Source organism: Pleurodeles waltl, chromosome 2_1 (assembly GCF_031143425.1).
Source record: "Pleurodeles waltl isolate 20211129_DDA chromosome 2_1, aPleWal1.hap1.20221129, whole genome shotgun sequence".
NCBI lineage: Eukaryota > Metazoa > Chordata > Amphibia > Caudata > Salamandridae > Pleurodeles > Pleurodeles waltl.
In genome coordinates this window covers 631,823,312-631,847,896 of record NC_090438.1, presented here as the reverse complement: position 1 = coordinate 631,847,896, position 24,585 = coordinate 631,823,312, and the positions used below count along the sequence as shown (strand labels likewise).

At 40.9% G+C, this 24,585-nt stretch overlaps 1 protein-coding gene across 7 annotated transcripts in view; it reads left to right on the top strand.

The window, feature by feature from the left end:
- GLI3 (GLI family zinc finger 3) overlaps positions 1–24,585 on the top strand; it is a 380,984-nt gene that overhangs the window by 235,438 nt on the left and 120,961 nt on the right. For all 7 annotated transcript variants that reach the window (XM_069215944.1, XM_069215967.1, XM_069215953.1 and 4 more), the window contains one exon: positions 16,686–16,888. In XM_069215944.1, coding sequence (XP_069072045.1) covers positions 16,686–16,888 — 203 coding nt within the window. The remainder of the gene's footprint in view (positions 1–16,685; positions 16,889–24,585) is intronic.

Here is a 24,585-nt window from a genome sequence, read left to right as displayed (position 1 = left end):
TGGTGGAGTGGCATACAGTAGAGTGCTGCAAAGAAGAGGAGAGTGGGGTATAGTGCAGTGGCATACAGTGCAGTGATGTAGAGTGCAGTGGCGTAGAGTGGTGCAGAGTAGAGTGGCATAGCATGTGCAGAATGCAGTGCCAAGCAGCAGAGTGGTGCATAGTAGAGTAGAGTGATGTGGAGTGCAGTGGTGCAGAGTATAGTAGAATGGCATTGAGTGTATTAGCATAGAATAGGGTGGTGTTCAGTGCAGTGGCATAGAGGTCAGTGGTGCAAAGTAGAGAAGAGTTGCATAGAGTGCAGTGCGTAAACTAGAGTGGAATGGCATACAGTGCAGTGGATTAGAGTGCAGTTGGTTTGAGTAGAGTGGTGCAGAGTGCAATCATGTAGAGTGCAGTGGTGTAGCAACATAAGTAATTTCACCTACCTGTGCAGAGTATTGTAAAGTGCCTCCTGTCTTCTTATAGCTTAAAAACATTTTAATAAGCTATATATCACATATAATTGCACAACACAGCCAAAGTGTGGTCTAAACACTATGGCTACCTTTTTGTTTTATAGGGGCATTCATTAGCCAATAATAAAGTGTTTTGTCATTTTTGTCATTACTATGTACCGCAGCATATTGCAAAAGTATTGCGGTATACTGTGGCCCAATATATCACTTTGATTTTGTCCCTTACTACTGAAAAAAACTGAACTGGTTTTCCTGAAATACCAAAACAAAACCTTTCCAGACCATAATCTATATTTGTGCCAAATTTCATGCAAAACTGTTCAGCTGTTTTGCTGCTGCATCTGAGTGAAATGTCTATGAAAAATACATTGGTGGAAAAATATGTTTTAGGACCCCCCCCTTTTCTCTTTGCACTCTGGTAACTAATCACCACAAAACTATACATCATCAGTCAATACAGAAAAAAACAGGTCTGCCAAATTCTGTGGGTATTCATTAAACTACTGTGAAGTTATTAGCAAGTAAATATCTGAGGAATTTCTATCTTTGGAAATCCTAACTATAAGTACAGAATATATGTGTGCGTGTCTGTGTGTATATATATATATATATATATATATATATATATATATATATACCCATACACAAATAAAAAGATGATATATTATTACTATTCCTAACTCTGCATCTATATACCTTCAAGCTTGAAGTGTTTTGTATGTGCATAAATGTGTATATATATATATATCTATATATACATATATGTATATAGATATATATATATATATATATATATATATATATATATGAGCATGTTTGTGTGTGTGTGTGTGTATATATATATATTCACACCGACTCACACACGCGCGTGTGTGTGTGTATATATAATCTTCAAGCTCCAAGAATATAGATGTAGAGTTATGAAGTTATGAATAGGAGTAATACATATTTTCAGGGTACATAGATGTGAAGTTAAGATTCATAATTCTGTAATTTCCTTATTACTTACCTTCACACCATTATGGTAGTCAGTATTTTGGCAGGGCCATATTTTTCTCCTCGATATTCCGACAATAGGAGTAGGAGTTTTGGTGCCTTAGCTTTTGCTCCTCACTAGCGCTTAACTCACAAACACGTTTCTCGGATTCGCCGTCAACTATGACAGTTTAAGTTTAAGTTTAGGTTATAAATGTTCAGAATTGGTATGAACTATAGCTTGGCAAATCGGGCTCTGCTGCATAAGTACTGAAATTCTATCGTTTGACCAGTACCGATAGCTAGTTTGTCAACAGGTTGAAAACTGGGTATAATTTAGAAGAGTCTGTTTCCTCTGCATCACTCAAAATCAAATCTCAATGAGCAGCAAAAGGAAAGGATTTGTCATGCAAGACACCAGGGTTGTACGGCTGAAACTCGAAGACAAGCAGCATGGTGGTGTTGTCAGCAGAAACTGAAAGCGAAGGTTTGATGCACGAGGTTGTCGGGTGACTGTGACACGCTGAGCTTTATGTAGTGGTGTGTCATCGAGGCGGAAATGGCTGAGAGGCATCATTGAGGCAGCACTGGACAGAGGCAAAGAGGTCACATGTGAAAAGATAGAGTTCAAAGTCATCGGCAGCGAAGTGGTCGAATGAGCAGATTAGATCCCCTCCAGAGTGAGTGCGTTGTGATAAATGGGGGAAGCCAGTCCGAGGCTCGAAGGGCTCGCGGTACCAAGGCGGAGGAGAGTGTGCCTTCCACTCTCACTGTCCCTGAGCGATTGTGGAGATGCTACGTTTACCTCACCAGCAAGTGCTGTGGTTTGTCACAGTGTTAAATCCTTTGAGCCACGCAGTTCAAGTTCGGCTCTTTGTCAGGGTTTATTTTAATGCTATGCATTCTACAAGAATGAGAGATCTTATGAAATACTAGAAAACAATATAAACAGATTCGTATTGTGCTTTGTTTTTCGTTTAAGGGCTTTGGTGGCTTCAGCATTTGTCAAAAATTCAGCTGATTGATTTCGACAACATACTTTGTACAACAATCTAGTGGACTCTTGACAAGTAATGTTTATTTGACCAAACTTTGAAGATAAGACCGGCTTATATTATTTACTGTATGAACTAGAAGCTGAGGAAGTGTGTAAAGGAGCTCTGCTGCATTGCTTTGTGATAGTAAAGCATGTTCGCCTCTTAAATATTATCATCTCAGATAAATGTTATGTCACTTTTACATATTCCCATTGGATTGTGCAGTTATAGTGTATTCAGTGTTTAGCTAGATTGCCTGTGATGAGGGTTCCTTTAGAGCTTATCTTCTCCAGAAAGTTCAATGAATTCTCAGAATGAAAGGGCCTTAAGCACAGATCAGCATTACAAGTAGCCAGTGATGCACAAATACAGGTGAAGCCTCAATGATCCAGATTTACAAAGAGGTTGGAAAAAAATGGGAAATGTTTCATCTTTCTAGCTTTTTTGGATTCAAAAACAATTCCAGGCATACTCTTATAAATTTACTGCAGCTGTGGATGTTAAGTAGTACTCACATAAACCTATGTATCTGCAGATGAAATTCCCACCAAATAATCAATTTCTGCACCTCACAATCTACAGTTTGTGCTTTGGCTCATGTAGCTTCTCTTTTTTTCTCTTCGTGAAAAATAGTTTTCCCCTTTGGAGAAACTTCTGAACCTTATTAAGTATGGGAGTGTTCCATTGCTATTCCCTCTCTTCAAGCCACTTATTGCTTTAGTTGGTCAGAGAACATTTAGATGCATTTTAGGGTGGGAAGCTCCCAATAAAGGGAAGGTGAATACCCACAAATCTACATATTTGTAGGTGCTCACTTAATTATGCAGATTGAGGGACGGTGGTCAGAGAAGCACACCTCTAGCCTCTCAGCAAAAGTTAACAATTGCATTCTAAAAAGTAGTGTTCATGATCATTTCATCAACTCACAAAGAAGTGTTCACCATCAGTTATTGCAACCAGTACTGGTATTCTGTGCATTCCTGGCAATGTGCTTCTGGATGAACACCCTTCTTCAGGAGGAAGAAGCAACTCTCTTTAAGGGGTGCATGAAATGCTGCTTGTATTTCATCAGATCAATGCCACTCCAACACATACAGGTGCATCCCAGGCTTTTCAACGTGATCACTCATGGAGCTTTAAAAGTGCATGGGGTGCACACTGCTTCCATCTTAGGTAAAGTTCACAATTGCATTCTTGTAAATGCAATTTATGATAGTTTCCGTAATTCTCATCTTAATACGTGTTCACCATCAATTGATGCAGTCAGCACTGGTATTTCGCTTCATTCCTGGTCACATGTTTGTGAGTGACTGTCATTCTTCAGCAGGAAGTAGCAGGCCTTTGTAGAGATGCTTGAAATGCTGCTTGTATGTCAGCAGATTAGTACCACTGCAAAGCACACAGAGTATGTATTTCGTGGCAAAAGATGATCAGTGTGTAGCATATCATCTGCACATTACCACAGACATTTCATGCTCCAAGACAGCCATAAATAATTTACATAATATGCCAACGAAATGGGAGATTTTAGATGCCCAAATGTTTGGGAAAGAAGGGCTGAAATTGGTTTAAGTATGCATGAGCATACGGTTCATACCATATTTTTAGGTCGAACATAGCAGCACGCAAGCACTGCTTTCCCAACCTGTTGTAATCTATTTGTAGGATTTAGCCACGCTCACCTCACACCCATCACTTTCATTCGTTCCTGTGCTTGCCTTTCATAAATACCTTGATGTCATTGGTAAATGCTTTATGTTTGTCCGCCTTGAGGCTTGTTTGTTACGCCTTGTAGACTGACCCTGTTACATGAGTAACTGCACAACTGCCGATATACTTCAGCGTGGGTAAACTACTTTTCCCTTTTGTCTCTCCCCTTCACGCTCCATGGCAGCAATGGCGCTCACAGCACAAACTCGATCAGTGGTATTGGAGCACTTGTCACATTGTTTTCTTTTGACTCTTCCCTTTGCACTCCATAGCTTTAAAAAAACACTTATAACTGGTGAATGCATTCTGTTAAAAACAGAGAAATCATCAAAGCAGCTCTCCCAACACAGTGGGAAAGCCAAAACTACAATATTCACTTCACTCAGGAAACTCGCTCCATAATGCTTTGCAGGCATTACTTTGACAAAACATTTTAGCTATAACTCAGCCTTTGGTGGTCCGAGGACAGTATGACCACCTTCAAAACATTCACAACAAAGTGCTCTTTCTGGCTGCACCATCTCTGGGTGTTCACACTAGGTTTATGGGGACCCTAAAATAATAACCCCTCCTACCATTCAGTGACTTTTTAAGCACTCTAATGGCTGGAACCTTTGTTTTACAGCTGGGAGGGAGTAGTTTTTGTTTTAAGGGCCTTGTTTGTAATATCATTGCAGTAGGCCTGCTAGCTCTGAAAATGTGTAATACATTACACCCTCTAAAGACTAAATATATGCTTACACTGCATTCGTTTCGGTCATTTTCTTTTCATGTGGTCATGCCCTCTAGGGGCTAACTATATGGTTACATGCCTATGTTTCTAACAAATGTTATTTTGCCCTGCAGGGCTGTTCTGAGCATTACAGATAACATAGTATAATATTTGTGGCACAAAAACTCCCCCCATAATGCTTTGCAGGGCATTACTTTTACAAAACATTTTTACTCATATCTCAGCCTGTGGTGGTCCTAGGACAATTGGGTCATGTTCAAAACGTTCACCACAACATGCTCTTTCTGCCTATCTCATCTCTGGGTCCCCACACTGTTAGTGGGGAGCCCAAAATAATGACTACTCACACCATTCAGTGACATTTTAAGCGCTCTTATGGCTGGAACGTTTGTTTTTACAGCTGAGAGTAGTTAGTGTTTTAAGGGCCTTGTTTGAAACAATATTCCAGTAGGCCCCTTTAGTTATAGGCAGGGCCACTGGAATTATGTGGCAAGAAAAGTCCAGTTATGCATTTACAACACCAATAGCTCTAACTAAAGGAAATGCAAGACCAATTACTTTGCAAATGCTTGTGTACTTATTGACAATATCTGAGATTCTAGATCACGCCATGTCCTGCAGTAATGGCTGTGAAACACTTGTGAATAATAGCACTTGAATACAAGATTTTGCAGGGCAGAGGTTGCTCATGAGTATAACTAAAGATATTGTATGTATATATCAGACGCTTACGACTGTTTCTCAAATGCTGCTGTGCTCCAAATCGAGGGGGTGCTGGCTATTACAGACTCACTTTTCTGTTATTCAAATCAACTTTCAATTTCTAATGTAAAACTAGGCACCAACTTACCCGAGTAGTCTATACCTCGTTTTAATCTTAGTATGTATGTGTGTGTGTGTGTGTGTATATGTATATAAAAATTGGTACTGGCTATAAGGTATAATAACTAAAATTGAATGAACTTCAAGAAACAACGAGATGTGTTAAATAGATTGTATGGTATAAAAAGACAATTCAAAATGGCGAACGCGAGATTGACAAAGGCATAAACGCCGAAATGCGTTCCTTAGCGTGTCAATAAATTATTTCCCAGCAGCTGTGGAGTGTTGTATTCCTTTCTCTAATATTGAAGGAAAAGTGGAGATTTTTGACGCGGTAGTGTGCGCCCGACATCGGCACCACCGACGTTTTGAAGCAGATGAGTTACTCTGAGTTCAGTGTTTATATATCTATGTAACCTACAGGCAGTCACCAATAAGTACTTTCCATTGAACAAGCGTTTTTTGATTTTCCTGTATCTTTGGCACCATTGGACGAATCTTCACAAAATTTTCCAAAAAAAGTGTGCCCAAGAATCTCGTTGTACATGGGAAGTTTGAGGGTGATCTGTCAAGTGGAGGTTGAGTAAAAGGGGGGAGGGGTCAAAAAAGTGCATTTCCCCTTTGAATTCACATAGAGATTTTAGACACAACTACATCCCGAACAGCTGGACGGAATAACACCAAAATTGGCAGAAAGGTAGGTCCTGGTCCAGAAAGAGTGCCTTTTGTTATTTGGTGTAAATCCATTCAGTAGTTTTTGAAATATTGAAAGAAAACCAAATTTTTATATCTGGAGGTGCGAAGGCTTTGCAAATGCTCCCGATCTCGTGTAGAGATATGATCGTCTGCCTACACTTCAACCAGAAAATGTTGGCAGTCATTTTGAGACTCGGCTTCAGCCAAGTCTCAAAAGAAACGTAAAAAAACAAAGGGAAAAGGGGGCAGGGTAAGTTTTACCAATCCCCCTAGCCTTGGTGCAAGGCTTAAAAATACATAGATTTTTGTAAATTGTGGTGAAAATCGCGGCAGATCTGCAAATTTCATTGTGATTTTAAAAAGAAGCAAGGTCTCCCGCGCTTGCTTTTAATTGTGCCCCCACGTGGGCCAGGGCAATTGCAGGCAAAATAGGAGGGGGGCGCACAGTCCCCCCTTCTAGGGCTTATCGAAGCCCTGGGGACCACCACCTCCCCAGGACTTATATAATATTAATATAATTGGGGGGTCCTGTGGACCTCTTCCTCTCCCCCCCCGGGCCCACCACCTCCCTGGGTTATGTTGATAATGTATGAGGGCGGCAGATAATGTGGCCCCCCCGGCACCCTGGGGACCACCACCTTACCGGGGTAACATATATATTTAATAGGGGTGGTTCTGCTGATCCCTCCTAGGCCCTGGAATGGCCACCTCCTTAGGGCTTTAATTTAGAAATATGCGAGGGGGGCCATCACCTCCCTGAAGCAAATACAAAAATTAAATAATGGGGGGTCCTGCAAACATTCTCCCCCCCCCCCCGGGCCCTGAGGTTACAAATAGTTATAAGACCGGGTCCATTTCGGACCCCCAGCCCCAGGGACCACTACCTCTTTGAAAGATGGAGGGGGGCCATGCAGCCCCCCCTTGGAGCGATAGATGAGAGAGGTAGCTGTTTTCTTTTGCTGGGTGGGAGCTGACATCTCCCACCAAGCAAAAGCAAACATAACTCCGCTTTCAGCAAGCAGAAGCTGTCAAACAGCCCCCGCTCACTGAAAATTGAGTTTTCATCTTTTTCCCTGCCCACTGCCATGCGGGTGGGGAAAAAGATAAAAACGTTGCTCCCACAAGCAGGGAGCTGCTATTTAAATTGGCTCCTTGCTTGCAGGAGCAATGCTGGCTCCTGTAGACGACGGGAGTCGGCTGTGACCGCGAGGACCTTGAGGATCCTGCTACAGTCCCCTAGATTAAAAAATAAAAATAACCTTTCAAGGTGCAACTGCAAATCCGCAATTCCACCTTGAAACGTTATCTGGTGAAGATGCTTGAGGAAGAAGTTGTAGTTTGGGAGATGCACTATACATATGTGCAAAGAGGTAGCCACTTAGTAATGGCCCAGTAGAAAGTACTCCAGTTGGGTAGACATTCTGCACCAAATGGTGGCATCTTCTGGGATAAATACGCAGGGCAGGATTCATTCTAGCATGATGCTCATTTTACAGAAATCAAACTGTCGTAGTTTGGACTCTTGCTCTGGGCAAGACTGCTGGTTAAAGGTGCTGGTTAAAGGATGACAGTACTTTTGCTTGTAGGTGACTACGCCTTTCCTACAACAAATCGCAACTGTTCTCTCAACCTTACCGGCTCACTAGCAGCATCTCACCAGAAACACATTAGTAAAAGGTGATTTGTGGTAACCTTTACACATGAACTCAAGAGTAAGACATCTCAGGGAGTGTCGTGGTTAAACGGAGATTACCCCTTTCTCACAGATATATCATGTCTCACACAAACACAGGCAATGACAAAGATGCAGTAAAGTTTCAATAGTTTTTATTGAACATAACTGCAATTTGTGGTAAGTTGCATGGGCTGCAATGATTAGGATAATGAATAATGCAAGGAACAGAATTGTGAAGACAAGATTCATTATTATAAAGACCCCCACCATCTTGCAATGCATAGAAAAGACTCCTACCTAAAGGAGAGCTGGGTTTGCTAAACCTAATCTGCCAATGCCATGTCCATGAGAGGAGCCCTCAAACCTCGTTACCTTGGAATGAGGTCTCTATCTCAGACTCCGCAGGGACATGAAGACTGGGTCAGCGTCAAGACTATGTGCAGCATCGATATCAGCGATGGTGGCGATGCCCTCTGGTCGGAATCCCTCTGAGTATCTGTCTAAAGTGCGATATATTTATACAGATCTACAAGGACCCCTGACGTAGGTGTGTTCCCAAACAATAGATAACAGACATGCTTGGGACTGCAATGAGTATAAACAATCCCTCGAAAGTATAGAGAGGGAAAATCCCTAAGTGTGAACACCTACTGTTTGTTTGTCTTTCAACAGGAAGCACTTACACATAAAATCATCGTAGGTGTCCAAGTTCAAAGACCACTTCTGTAAAGTACTAATCATCCCAATTCCTTCCACAAGCTCAAGGGCAAAGCACGTGCTTTTTCCTTTGCATTATCACCTTGAAAAGTTATCTGTAAATTTTGATGAAGGTGTTTGCATCCTTGCTTTTTCTGAGTGTAATATCTCAAGTAGTGACTGTGACGAGTAGATTCTTTCTTGTGAACTGCTGCCAAGAGCCAACCTCCGCCATGAACAGCCAAAGGCTGTACGTGATGCAGGGTTGAGTGTTTATAGGGGGTTGCCCACAGGGCCTGGCCTGCGGCCTTTCCCCACCACGCACAGCAGAAGGTTGTGTGTAGTGTGGGTTTGGATGGTTATAGAGCGTTGGTCGTAAGGCCTGGCCACAGGTGAGGCCCTGCGTCCAACCACCCGCTGCACACAGCCAAATGCCATGCATGGCACAGGGTTGGGTGCTCATAGGCAGTTGGCCGTAGGCCTTTAGGCCAACCCCTGCACGCACATTTGAAGGCCATGTGTGACATAAGGGTTGGGTGGTTTGGTTATAGGAGTTCGGCCACAGGCCAAGCCCTGTGGCCAACCTCCGCCATGCACAGCAGAAGGCCATGTCTGGCGGTGGATGGATTAAAGTATAGCAAATAAAATTACTTTGTGTTAAAAAAACATAGAAATTCATTGAAAAAAAACAAAGGTTACAGGAATGTTATAGTTAGGAAATAGAATAAAAAAACAGAAATTCATTTAAAAAAACAAAGGTTACGGGGGCGTTATAGTTAGGCTCACATTTTAAACGTACAAAACCATAGTAATTCAGCTGTTAGAGTTAATTCAAGTAAGCATCAAGTAATTCAAGTAAGTATAAATTGTGCCCTAAGGTAGGTATAATTTGCGCCCTCGCCATGCACTACTAGTTACCCCACATATTGCAACACTTATGACATCGTTGATAGCATCATTGATAATATCAGGGTAATAGTTGTGTAAAATGTTTGAGGATAAAACTGTGCATGGCAGGGGTGCCCCTGTGCCCCCTCGTCCCTTCTCCTAGGTCTCCTTTTGTTTCCCAACCACTCCCTTAAGTGCCTTCATTGCTCCTTATCCCCTTGCTTACTAATTGTCACTTACTTTCCACTGGCTGACTCCACCCACTGCTCCGTTGGTCCCCAGACTACTTGTGCTTGCACCTATGCTACCACACAGGCACACACATTGGACATGATGCAGCCACCAGCAAAGGCTGTGTCATTCCTTGTGTTTGTTTTTATCCAGTTCTTTTTTGCTTCTGCTAAAGCTGCAAATAATTCTTTAAAAGGCATTTGCAAAGCCAGTAGGTCAAAAAGTGAGACCAGTTTGATTTGCTAATGCTTGTTTTGTCTTGGCACCTGATACTTACATCCTGAGGATCGAAAGTAGGAGAGATGTGACTTACATATAACAACAAAAATCAAAGTTTTGCTAAGGGGATCCATGTCTTAGAACGCATGCATAAAGCTACACATGAAAAACGTTGATATCAATATTATAACAGCACACAGCTGTGTGTGTTAGTGGTGGATATGACTTGCTCAAGTATATACTTTTTATACTAGAGCATTACAAATGTGCATATCACAATATAACTGACACATACATTTTTAAATCAATAATATTGAATCACAAATTATATTACTTTTATTATCTATCACAGTTTACTAAAATGTAATAGTTTATAACACAGGTAAAACAGATAATTACAAAGACAAGCTTAAAATGGTAAGAAATGTCAGCCTTGTTAAACATTTTTAATCAAATGGAACTATTGTTGCTTTAATTGGTGTAACATAAGTAGCTATAGTCCAAACTCCAGGCACACAGGCAGTTCTCAGCTCTTGCCTGGAAGAGATGATGAATGATGAAATATCTAGATTTGACCTTTGACATATTATTAACACACCCTGATGGATGAAACGGGCAATAATAAATTAGGTTGCGCTCCAGTACTTCATTCCACTTGGTTGACAAATTCTGTGTTATGTGATAGAACAATAATCCATCTGTAACCTTATTATAGTGTCAGGTTCACTGCACTGTAGATAGCGCTCAGCTGCCATTTTCATTATGAACTATGGTTTTTAAGGGTTAATAACTCAACTAGCCTGAATCACAGGAGACTGAGCTCTGGACCAAATGTTTGCCGCCCAAATGTCATGATCTATGTTCCCTTCATCCCAGCCCCTATGCAAAGAAAAAGCCTCCTAAATTGTATGTTTTTTTATTTGGAAAAGTAAGGCAAAACTCTTTATTGTCTGACATCATTAGAAGGCACAAATATGTAGAAATCATTTTTATGGAGCTAGCTACCTGTTCCCCTTACACGTATAACAGTTTAAACAGCCAGTACAATTCAGGGCATGTGAGTAGTTTGAATGGCTTGGATTTTCATAAATCCGAAACTAAGTTTCTACTTGTAGCTAAATGTCTGTGGCTCAGTGACTAATGCCTTCACTGCAGGGTCTGTGTTTCACCTCATATTCACTGATGCAACTCTTGTGCGTGAATGTGCAGTATGCAAATGTACCTGTTAATTTACTTCAATTTTGCGTTAAATCTAAAATACAGTTCTAAGAAATGCCTACTAAAATGACCCTTTGTGTAACACTGTGCTCCATGAAAGGCCTGCTCGGTAGCTCGTTGTGCTTGTCACTGTAAAAAAAACTCTCGGTGGTTTCATGGTAGATGACTGTACTGTTGGTGGTGGAGTGAAGATTTTGAAGTGGGCTTCAACCAGGACAGGTAGCTGATTAGTTTTCATCGCTAGGAGCCTTAATCTGTTTTTTTTTCTCCATTTTTCCAGTAAGTTATTCTTGTTATGTAAGTCTAAGGTTCTTAACTTAAGACAGTGAAACAACTGATTGGTTATTGTTAAATAAAAAGCAAGGGCAGTATTTACTGTTTTGTGTAAGGGGCATTTGTATAGTGCATTCCCACAATTTGCTTGGTCTCAAAGTACTTGGCAGCTAGAGCGAAACAAGTCACTAAGGGCCATATGTACGAACACATTTTCCCATTGACCCAGCATGGGGAAAATCCTTTGCTACATCTGGCCCTAAATCACAGAAAACTGTATTAGCCTGAGCAGAGTATTCTGCTATTGAGATGAGGCAATGCATTCACAATGCTTTATTATGAACCGTAAATGACGAGATTTCCTTCAAAATGCAGGAGAACCTTCTGAGATGTCGATTCCTTGTCAGTAGCCAGCTGAGACAACTTACAGAGTACTCTCAGAATGGCATGAATTTAGAGGAAGTGGACCCTAAAACAGTTACCACTGGCTCGTCATGATGCGCAGAACCATGAGATGTCAACTTGGCTTATAGCAAGGCAGTTGGATCCCTAAAGCACAACAGAAGTGCCTTCAGCAGAAAGTCTTTGCAAGTATCTTTGCACTTTTAGCAGAAAATTGTATATATTCAAGCCACAATTGTCAAGAGTGGCTCGCCTGTCTCCATGCTCCTTTCAGTCTTCATTGCTTTGGCTACTCACCCACCCCGCACCACGCCCCAAATACTTAAGCTTCTCATGCCCCTTTGCCAACCACCTGACGCCTGACTTTCACCTCATCTTGTGATATGCCAAACTCCTCTCATCCTGCCTAAAATCTGCACTTGCTCCTTAGAGGAAACTTGATTGTCCACCTTTCCAGAGCCACTCACCAGATGTAAAACCCTAACAAGATTATCCTCCTATCACCAACCATCCTTTATATGCTGCCATTGCAAACAGATCCATGATACCTATTTGTACTTTAGGTGATATCATACAGTGCATGCTCCCTCAGTGAGATATTGAACTGTGCCCAGCCAAAATGTAGAGCTCTGCTTTTCCTTACCTTTCAGTGTCACATGTATCAGTCTCCTCTGAAAAAACGTACCGCCACAGTGCTTTCCGAAAGTCTTTTCTCTGTTTCCATGAAAGGGGTACTAGTTATTTTTTTCTTTTTATTAACCATGGCGTATGTCTTTGAACAAAGACCTATATGTTTAAAAATGTCTAATGCGAAACTCCCTCAGTGTGTTGAACCGAAAGAATGTTGAGGTTTTCAAGGATGCAGGCTTATACATAAATGATTTCTATAATGTCTCCTAGAACGGGATTTATCCACTTAAACTGCTATTCTTTTAGCTGTTGAGAACTAGTCTTCATTTTGGCGTCCTTCTTTGTAAATGCATGCCCCCACCCATTTGACCACTTTCCAGTGGTTTAAAAAAAGGAGTCCGACCCCCTATCTCAAGTATGATGATACTTGGAAAGGATGAACACAAAGTCCACTTTAGACCAATTTTGAATGCAATAGGTCATTTGTCAAAATAAATCTGAAGCTGTCTGTAGGCAATCCCAAAAAAGGTATAGGGACATCTGTTTTAAGTGGTAAGCCTTTAACCCTGACATACAACTCGGCACTTGCACCAACAAATTATGTACTCAGTGGCCACTTATCGTTTCTCTTTGTCTTGATTAACCCCACTCCCCCAATCAGCGTGCAGCTTAGAGACAGTGCCCTTTGATGGGTTGATCAATATCAATGGACCTTGGGAAGGCGCTAACGTAAATTCGCTTCCATGGTAATGAAGTCTGGGAACCTGCTGAAATCCAGGGGCTTGTTAAGTGGAGCACTAGCCCTACAGAAAAGATGAATTTATTTTTTCGGTAAACAAGTGATAAAGTTCCCCAAAGTAACACTTTAATTTCAGACACAAAAAGCAGGGTTGTAAAAACCTATATCATGTGTCTCTGGTATAAAGACACACAACAACATAAAAACTACCTGGAAAAATCAAATAACGAAGCAGCATCAGACCAAATGTTAAAGATTAGTGAGCAGAGACTACAACCAGCCATAATGAGAAGTTGAGACACTAAAGTCGGCAAATAATGACCAAACACAGGTCAGCGTTCATAGGTTTCTGAGATAGACATAGGCAAACCAGGAATGCAGTGAAGACAAGGTTTACAAACAGTGCAACATCAAGCTTACTGAATGGTATACCTCGAACATACTGTGGACAATATGGCGTCATACAAATAAATTGCAGCCAAAATATAACGAAGCAAAATATCGTGCCAGGAAGTATGCTAAGGTAATTAGAGATCTACTTTACTTACCTCCAAATATATGTACCTTGATGATGCACATGCCTTTTAAGTATGTAGATTTTTTTTTAAGAATAGTAAATCTGTAATTACCTGTATGTTCTTCTCTTCACGATATTTTGGTTCTCGATATTTATGTCACATTACTTTTGTGTCCCGATGTTTCAGTCCTCGATATTCTGACATACAGTTCTAAAATATATAGTACAACATCGTGGACTAGACTTCATCATAAAAATATTGTGGCCAAAATAGAGAGTACCACAGTTTTGTGAGTGAATGCAAGTATGTGTTGAAAAGTATGTTTAAATAGCTCCTGATATTTGCACTTTGATGATATACATATCTGTAAGAATCGTGTACGTTGATTTAAGAATCATCAAGCTACAAATACCTATATAGACTTGTCTTCACAATATTTTGGTATCCCCAGTATTTAGGCCACAATATTTTTGTACCCCTATATTTCTTTCCTTGATATTGTGACACACATCTACAATGCAACTCACAGGCTTTACAAAACTAAGATTCTTATTATGAGTTGCATAATAACCGAAATTCTCCTGTTTGTGGAGGACATTCTCGAAAGCAGGATAATCCCTAGTGAAGTTTCCTCCGCCATAAGGGTTCTCTCAGGTTTAGTTCTCTCTCTTCAAATCTGATTATCTTCTGTTACGCGGACTCCAAATCGAACCCAAGTTTTGACGAAAAGATGCAATTCATACTGTGGGAATACTAAAGTGGCAGTTACTGCTGCAGCATTTCACAAAATAAGACTCCTAAAATCTCAACGACATAGAAAAGATTCAAACACTGCCTAAACCAGAAAGACTTGATACAGAATATGGATCCTGCAGTACAAGAGCCGTGCATAAATTATGCCTCATTAAATAATGAATAGGATACTATATGCAGCCAAGCTTTAGCAATACTTGTCTGTTGAATTAGGTCGATAAATCATTGCTACATTGTATGTTTTGGACGCTGTAAGTGGAAATAATGTCTGAAACTGAGCCGTAGCATAACATGAGAGCCCACATTGGGGCACTCTCCTGATACATTTGAACTGATTGCGAAACAAAAATGCTGGAAGCTCCGGCACAAATATTCATCCCAGCCTACGCCCACACTCCCAAGCTATACTGTCAAGGTAGTATTAGGAACAAGTTGGGGCTTTTAGACCACTGATCATAAGTTATTAGCCAAGTGTAGCACTGGCTCGGTCTTTCACATATTAAATCCTGGTATTTGATGAAGTTAATGCACTTAATAGGTAGAAATCGGGAATATGTTACCTACTTTTGTGTCTTACAGGGCTTGGTGGCTGCCAATCTTGGTGGAGCCTGCTCTTGGCTTCTATATGCTGGGCCAGTAGCTTTGGGCTTCTCAGGCTGAAAGTTAGCGTACGCTGTTGGTTGCTTCAGTGATGGTCCCATCTGTTAAATGAGCTCGGTTCAGAGGTGTCTAACGAAAGACATTTAGCTCATGTCAGTCTGCTGAAGTGCTGCTTACTTGAGGCATACTTATCACATACAATGGAAGGGGATGGTAAGGGCCTACGAGGCGCACTCCTGCCCGACAAGTGAAAAGCCTCTTCTCAGAGACTGGAGAATAGCTGGTGATGAGGACCATTCACCTCCAAAAGCCGTGCTTATTATCCTCACACTGTGATGAAATGGGGTGTACCCTGGGAAGCCGACATATCTCACTCCAGACAAGCACTGACATTTCACCTATAGCCGATTCCAGCCAATGCACTAAGGGAGCAAAAAGGAGTCGTTCCCCGGAACCAACAATAGACCGGCTAATGAGAGTATGTGAGCTTTAAAACTGTGTCTTTCACTGGCCCTGCTGCCATACTTTGTTGCTTGTAGGCATGTATTCCACGCATTCTTGTCTGCTATATTACTTTAAAAATGTAGAATAAGTTACTCATCCTAGTTTTTAACACTACATACACCAAACCCTTTTGCTATTTGAATAATAATAATGTTGAAACCTATTTTTTCCTAAATTAGTTTTGAAGGAAAGACTCTGGCGATGAACAGCTTAAAAAAATGGAAATTCTTCAGACCCTATTTGTATATGTTCTGTGAAGTTACATAACTCTACAAATCTCTACAATTTTGAATGGTGCATGAAAGATCTACCTCAATGCTCTTTACTGATTCTGCATATGAACAAGTATATAGTTCAAAATACGTTGGATCATTTATGAGCCCATCGATTTCAGAAATGTGAAGAACTCTTTCTCTGTGCACAGCTGTACCGAATAACTCATGAAAGTGGACAATAATAACTAAAATAAATAAAGAGACAAAACAGACTTCTGCTACACTCCATCTTTGAGAACAAACGGTTCTGAGACTGACCCCCGCTCTCCTGTTGTTCAGGAAAGAAATGAAAGCCTTCCATTTTCTCTGATACTTACTCACTCTCCTTCTCCAGTCTGCCTAACAATTCTAATACTCATCAGCACTCTTGTATTATTTCAGCACGTTTTGTAAATGTCAAACATCCTTGTGCAACTATTACAAACAGGAACAAAAAAACATGATTTTATGCTATCAATTAGACTCAATAAAATGATAGAAAATTGAGCACTTCTCTCCTGGAACTGTTTAGTTGCTTCAACAGTAGTGCTTCTGTAATTTATCAGTCATACTGAGCTTCGATTGTTTTTTATTATTTTGCTATGGTTGCTACCAATTGTAAAGAATGACAGCATCCATTTTCTTTTGATTTCCAGGCCTTCTGCGTTATCGAGTAGCCCGACGTATCCAGACCTTCCCTTCATCAGGATTTCCCCTCACAGAAACCACGGAACCTCGGAATCTCCTTTCAGCCCTCCTCAACCTTATATTAACCCTTACATAGACTACATCCGGTCACTTCACAGCAGCCCGTCTCTGTCCATGATCTCGACTGCTCGTGGACTCAGCCCGACCGACAGTGAGTTCATTTTGCCTTCTTGCTATATGTCTTTTGCACTATTAATAATTTCCTTGATAGCTGCCATATGTCTGAAGCCCAGCACACATAAATACGAAAAGTGTATGCCGTTTCTGCATTTACTTACTTTACAAGTTTGCCTGTACATAGTCATTTCTGTGAGACCCAGGTGATCTATTTTTGTTATTCCTAACCCTATATATGCATCGTTTCATATTTTATGCACCTTCATAGTGAGTAAATGTACACATTGAATAGTTATTTTCTCATTTCATAAGTTTCCACTAAAAACAAAAATAATGCCATTAAACAAGAACAGCCAGATTCAAAAGGAATACTTGCACTTTTGTGGAAGTTAACTCTTTTTGGGTGTTTACAAACTAAGATTTCATAGCACGTCTACCACTGCAAGGACTCCGCAGTCAGAGCGGATACATCTGAATATAAAAGGATAGGATAGGCTAATCTTTTTATGGGCGGGGTGCTGGCCCCGAATGCGGACTCTCCTCAGTGGTAAACTTACTATCAATGCCTGGTGTGTTAATACCAAAAATAATGTAAATTACACAAAAGTGTAAGTTTACATTTGTGAATCAGGCCCCAAGAGCCTTCCCTCGATAGGTCCAGAGACACTTGCCTTGATTGGTTTGCTTCATTGAACTCTCTGCATCACTCTCACCTTTCCTATATGGATTTAATCCTTTAAAGTATTCTAAATGATGTCTATATTTCTGTGAATACCTTCAAAGTGCTTTGTGCGTTTACGCCTAATTTGTATTGCATCTCCCTAGTCTAATTCTCTGACACACCTGTGGAAATATACGCTTCTATGAATCTCATAGACATACAGTAAATAATGTAAGCATACTTTATTTACTTAACATCCACATAAGTTATTCCTCTAAAGGCAACATGTGTTATAAATTGCAGAACATTATGTGCGAATAATTTGTGACTTTGTGTTTAAGGCGCCTTTAATATTGGAAAAGCTTTGCTCGTCGGGCCCAAAAAGTGTCACAACTCGTAAAATACAGGAACACCATTTAACAAAACAGAAACACAGCAAGGTTATCGATAACACCCCAGCTGCGTTGTCAAATCTCTGATGGCCACGCTGGAGTCAATGAGCATCATGCCTTTCCCTGAGAAGGTCACGTTTGGAAAACAACACGAGTTCCTTTTATAATTGAAGGCCACAACGTGTTAGGGAAGAAACCAAAATGACTGCTCTGAAAATATGTACATTTCTAGCTGTACACATTTGTGCGGCAGTCCTCGTCTTGTAGACATCTTCGTTTGCTTGTAGGCGACTGAATTAGACTTGGCTGGCAATAGAAAGTGTTCAAGTTGCGGAGATTGAATGAATCATTTCTCCCCAGTTTCAGCCCTTGTCTGAACTAGAGCATGCTCTATCGATTGCAAGACATTTTGTTAGTGTAAACGGGTCTTAGAGCGTTTCATTGCTCACCAATGGTTGACTTCATTGTTACTCCTATTTGCGTGCTGTTGGTTTGAGCATGCTAATTTTATTTCCTCTTTGTGTGTTTTTCCTTGCCGGGGCGCATGGCCAAAGTACAAGTTTTGTTCCCACTGAGTGTCCATCCACTGCTCGCACTTAGACTGCGGCCCTATGTCTTTTCTTTTGCAGGAAGAACTCCACAATACTGCACCTGTTTGCAGGCCATCTGTTTCTGTCTTACTCCCTGTTCAGCTTCAAGCACACTTCACAATTGCAGAGAAATTTTATTTTCAGATGCACGTGTTGATTATATTTTTCTGAATTTTGTTGTTTTTGTTGTATGAAACACATTTCCTTCTGTGTTGCCTTTGCATCCACCCTCCCACTCTCCTTCCCTCTGTCTGTGCTGCCTTTGTCCCCTCCCTTCCTCCCACCCTCCATCTCTGTTGGTTGTGACCCCTCTCTCTCTGTATCTCTTTAAACACGCTACAGTGTAGCTGACAAAGTTTATTTTTCTAATGTGCATCACACTTTTCTGAGATTTCTTGTTTTAGTTGTATTGCAGACATCATATTCCTTCATGTTGCCCTCCCTCCCTTCAACTGTCCGTGTTACCTTTAATCCAACTGTGTGCCTTTACCACCCTGCCTCCCATCCTCCTTTCCACTGTCCGTGTTGCCTTTGCCCCCTTACCGCCCTCCCTCTATCCCTGTTACTTTTGATCACTCTCATCGTGGCACTATGCCATAGTTTAGAATGTTATTTTTGGAGTGCGCATGTCACTTATGTTTTTTCTGACTTTTGTTGTTTTGTTAGGATTGCAGACATGATATTCCTTCACATTGGCCTCTCCGTCCATCTGTCTTTGTTGCCTTTAGCGCTACGACCCTCCATCCATGTGAAGAGGAGGCCATACCATACCATAGTATGCAGTGATATACCAAACCATACCATACAAAGAAAGGCCATACCATACAAAATAACAACAGGCCATGCCATGCCATGCCATACCATACCATACCATACAATGATAGGCCATACTATACAATACCATGGTATACTATATCTTACTACACAGTGACAGACCACACCATATTTTACTATACAATGATAAGTCATACCATACTATACAATTACAGGCAATACCATCCCATACCATGCAATGCCATACTATAATATACCATATCCTATCATTCATTACATACCGTAACATGACCTGCCATACCTTACATACCACGCATTAGTATCATACTATATAACGATAGGTCATACCATACTATAGAGTGCAAGGCTATGCTGTAACATGCCATGACAGCCCACATCAGCACGTATCATATCATTCCATGCTATATATTGATAGGGTATGTGATTCCATACAATGGCAGGCCGTACCATATCTTACCATATATAACATACTATATGATGGGCCATCCCATACTATACAATGACATATACTGTGCAATGAGAGGCCATACCATACCATATCATAACATAATATACAATGGCAGGCCATACAATACCATACAATACTATACAATGACAGGCCATACCATAAAATACTGTGTAATGACAGGCCATACCATACCATACCACACTATACATTGACATACCATACTATACCATATACAATAACAAACTATACTATATGTACTATACTATGACAGGCCATACCATACAAAGCAATCCACAGCATTTGTGCTGTTTTACAGCACGACAAAACAAAAATAGTCAAAAGCCAATAGGCAAGACCCACTGGCTTTGCCAATACGTGTTTGAACTTCCAACTTTCTATCTGAACTAATGGTACCCTACCATAAACTTCTCCTTTCAAGCTGCAAAGCACAGTCACAGAAAACTATCCAGTTGTAACTTGCATGATTCATACTTAAACCGTTGTCTTCACATTTTTCAAAGTGTGTTACTCTATATAGTCATACAGCAAAGATGTGCTGAGAAATTGGTATCTTCCTTTCCTTCTCCATTTCCGTTGCAGTGGCCATCCGCTTTTGCGGGGTATTGTAGCACTTTCACTTCCCTAAAGTGTTTTTTTTGGGGGTTAAATAAGTAGCTACTGTATTTGTTGTGCATGCATGCCCCAAGAAAGTTGCTAGTTGTGGTATCGTCTTTGGTGTTGTACGTTATAGCAGAGTTACCCAACTGACATAAAAAAATTAGCCACCTAAGGCAGCATTAACATTTTATATATATGCAGAAATAAATTATTTAACATATCACTAGTTTGGAGCGAAACCAGATAAAACAAATGTCTGAAATATGTCCCAGACTGCAGATATTCCAATATGCAAGATGTTTGCTCTTTCACTTGTTTCCCTCTCTTAGATGTGTTTTATTTTACTTTGAAAAGAAAAATCCATTTATGCAACTGAGCAATACATTTATAGTTTATCTTTCTGTCATCTCTGTATGTCTTCACAAGTTCTGCTACTTGCCATATAAAGTATGTAGTCAGTGTTATTATTAGTTAACCCAGACACATATGTCAGAACACTCAGGAAGTATTTTAAGTGTGTCTGGAAAGATACCATGAGTCCGCACTACTGTACGGCTGTAAAAAACTTTGTAAGCAAGGAATGACCTAATGTCATACATAATTTATTTTAGTCTCGTTACCATTTATTTACATTGGCACAGATTCCTACTCAGTTTATCAACCCCTGAACATAAAGGCACCCCTTAATTTCCAGTCTGCTTTCTTTGTCTACTAATTCCTCCGCAGTTTTCCTTCGCTGGTGTGTTGATTTTTCCATTAATTCACACCCTTGAATACTCCACTCATATGCAAGGAACAAAGCACCTTTGAAGCAACCATTCACCACGTCAGTATGTCTGACTTTTTCCTAATACCCAGGTTTAGTGTGCTTAGCTAGGAGATGTGTACATGGTGCAAGTTGCACCATGTTGTACTGCTACTGTCACACTCTAAGCTACTGATACTGGTAGTAATGTTACTTTCATCCTGCAAGAGTGCAGGTATCTGTGCAGCGGTCACATTGTGAGCCCCCAAAACTACCATACAGTCAGCAGCTACTGCAGATGGTATAGCTGATGTCACATAAATAAGCCCCCGATTCAGGTAGAACTGCTGCTGTCACACTGAAATAGACGGCTGCACGTTGTTGCTGCTATGACACTATAAGTTCCCAGTGGTGTCACGCTGCAAGCAGCTTGTGCAGAAGGTACTGCTGCTGTCATACTGCAGGCAGCTGGTGCAGAATGTGCTGCTATTGTCACACTGCAAGTACCTTGAGAATGGTCTTCGGCAGTCACACAAAAGTACCCACGACTGCCACACTGCAAGCAGCTGGTGTAGAAGGTTCTGCTTCTGTCATACTGCCAGAAGTCAGTGCAGGAAGTACTGCTGCTGTCACTGCAAGCAGCTGGTACAGGGCATACTGCTATTGCCACATATCAAGCACCTTCAGCATGTTTCTGCTGCACTGACACAATAAGCGTCCAGTAATGCTACACTGCAAGCAGCTGATACAAAAGGTACTGCTGCTATCATACTGCAAATAACCAGTGCAGTGAGTGCTGCTATTATCATACTGCAAGCAGCAGGTGCTTGTTAATACAGCAGTCACAGAATAGGCACCCAGTGCTGCCACACTCCAAGCAGCTAGTGCTGAAGGCAGTGCTGCTTTAATACTGCAAGCGCCCAGTGCAGACAGTACTGCTGCTGATACACTGCTGGCTATCACACTACAAATACTCAGTGCAGTCAGACTGCAAGCAGTTGGTGCAGAAATTCTGCTACTGCCACACTTTAAGAGACTAATGCAAGCAGTATTAGTACTGTCATCCTGTGAGGATGCAGGTAGCTCTGCTGTGTGAACACTGTAAGCCTTCCATGTTGTCATACAGCTAGCAGCTGCTGTAGGTGATACCACTGAGATCACAGTGAAAGCCCCCAATGCAGGTGGCACACTGCGAGAACCTGGTGCATATGTCTGCTACATTGACACTACAAGCACCCAGTGATGCCACACTGCAAGCAGCTGGTGCAGAAGGAACTGCTGCTGTTATTCTGCAAGCCCTTAGTGCGGAAAGTACTGCTACTGCCGCACAGCAAACACCTTGTGCATGTTACTGCTGTAACCACAAAGTACCCAGTGCTACCACACTCTAAGAAGCTGGTGCTGAAAGTTGTGCTACTGTCATAGTACAAGAAGCTGGTGCAGAAGGTACTGTGTGTCCTTTGCATTCTCGTACTGAACCAGCCTATATTGTTGTATGCTGACCAGGATTAGAGAATTATTCCTTATTGAACTAGCTCTGTAGGGATTTGGCAGAATACAGTTAAAGTTGTCTTTTGTCAATCTTATATTAATACTGAACTGGATATTTCTCAACAGGACTACCAAACTTTGTATTGGGAAACTACTGACACTTCTCGTCTGTGCTGGAATGTAGCTAATCTCACAGTGCTGGCATTTCACATACAGATAATGTCGTTTTCCCAAGATAACTCTAGTGGTTGCAGGAAGAGCTGCACTTGTGTATTATCCATAGTGCAGTTTTGACACTTCCAGTCAGTTTCAGTACAGAGACCATGAATTAACTGGGATTCTGAATTCCTCCCTCACTCTACTGTCCCAGTGTGATATTTTGATATAGGGGATGTTGGACTTGAGTGTCTTAACCAGTAACCCTTTGCGGCATATATTGCCGACTTCTCTTGTGTCTGACATGTAACTAATACTTTCTTAATTGGGTCAGCCACCCGTCTGAGAGGAAATCTTTGGATTGCCATGTAGTATGTCTATCATAGTCGAGAGATATCTCATATATAAAACACAAAACCTGGCAAACTCTTCTCTTAATGAGAGCAATGCAGACTGGATGACAGCTTTGTGGTCTAATGCACAACTGAATGTTTAAGTTGAGGGACAGCTCTTATGTCTTAGGCACAACTGGGAGACTAGTACCCTGAGTTGTGGATTTACTCTTTGACTCGACTGGGCAACATAGTCCTGGCCCCTTGTTACGCCTCAGTAAATAAATTGTTGTCCAGAGATTTTCATTTTTGATTTGTGTTTTTGTATCATTAGAGAAGTAATTTAGCTTGAGTAAACATTGCTAATCTGGGCTGATATTTTCTGGACAAAATGTTTCAAAATGGCAGATATGTTGCAGTGATGATGTAATATTTCAGGAACCATGAGACCTATATACTTTATTGTGGTGACAAAACATACGTTTTGGAGTCAGATAGTCTTACAGGGACAGAAAATAACTCCTCAGAGCCACCCTTCTACCATTTTCCCAAATGGCGGTTCTATAATTCTGTGTTTTAGCCATCATATTGGTAATATATTTTAATAGTGTTTTTGTTTCAGGTTTTCCTTTGATTCAAATTTGTAAACATGAACTAAGCAGGTGGTAGCAGAGGATCTATACCTCCTGACAGTGTTGCTACCTACAAATTCTGAGGAGTCCTTCAACAAAGAAAAATGTATCATATGCCAAACAAATCTGAAAGACAAGCTAACAGCAATTGTAGCAGGACAGAAGAGAGTTCGAGATGCTGCAGAAATATGGCAAGAAAGAGTTCCCAAAAGATTGAAACTTATGGGCGAAGAGGATCAAATATTTGATCATTGTAACAACAGGTTCTACAAGTTGTATGCAGTAGAAAAAAGCCTGAAGTACAGTGTCAAAAAATAGCATCAACCAGTGAATCACAACACAAATTAGCGTGTTCTGAGAAAGGAACAACAGCCAAACCCACTGCCCATCGACTTAGAAGATTGATGGCTACCCCTCGTCCACCTCAAACAACTGATTAGAAAGCAGAGAATCTTCAATGTGTTATCTGTGGTTTAGCCAGAACAAGGGCCAAAGGGAGTGACGAAAGAACAAAGTACAGAGTATGTGAGTTTTAAAGGGAAAACATATTTTTTATCTGCAACTAGTTTCTTCAAAGACTGGTGAATGTATTTGCAGCAGATTTGTATGCCCACCCTAAATGCATATGTGCATACATTTGAAAATATGAATGTACGATGTGCTCCCAGCAGCAGCATAACTGCCAGCCTTCAGTTAAGTTTGCACTCGCTGAAAATGTAAATGAAGTGTTTAGCTACTCTTGAGTGCTGGTTATGGGTTCACACTTGGTGAGATCAGAGAAATAATGATCAATATTGATGAAACTGTATTGATCCATAATAATGAAATGAAGATTTTTCTGGTGAGAATGTACTCTGACAGAATTCGTTTT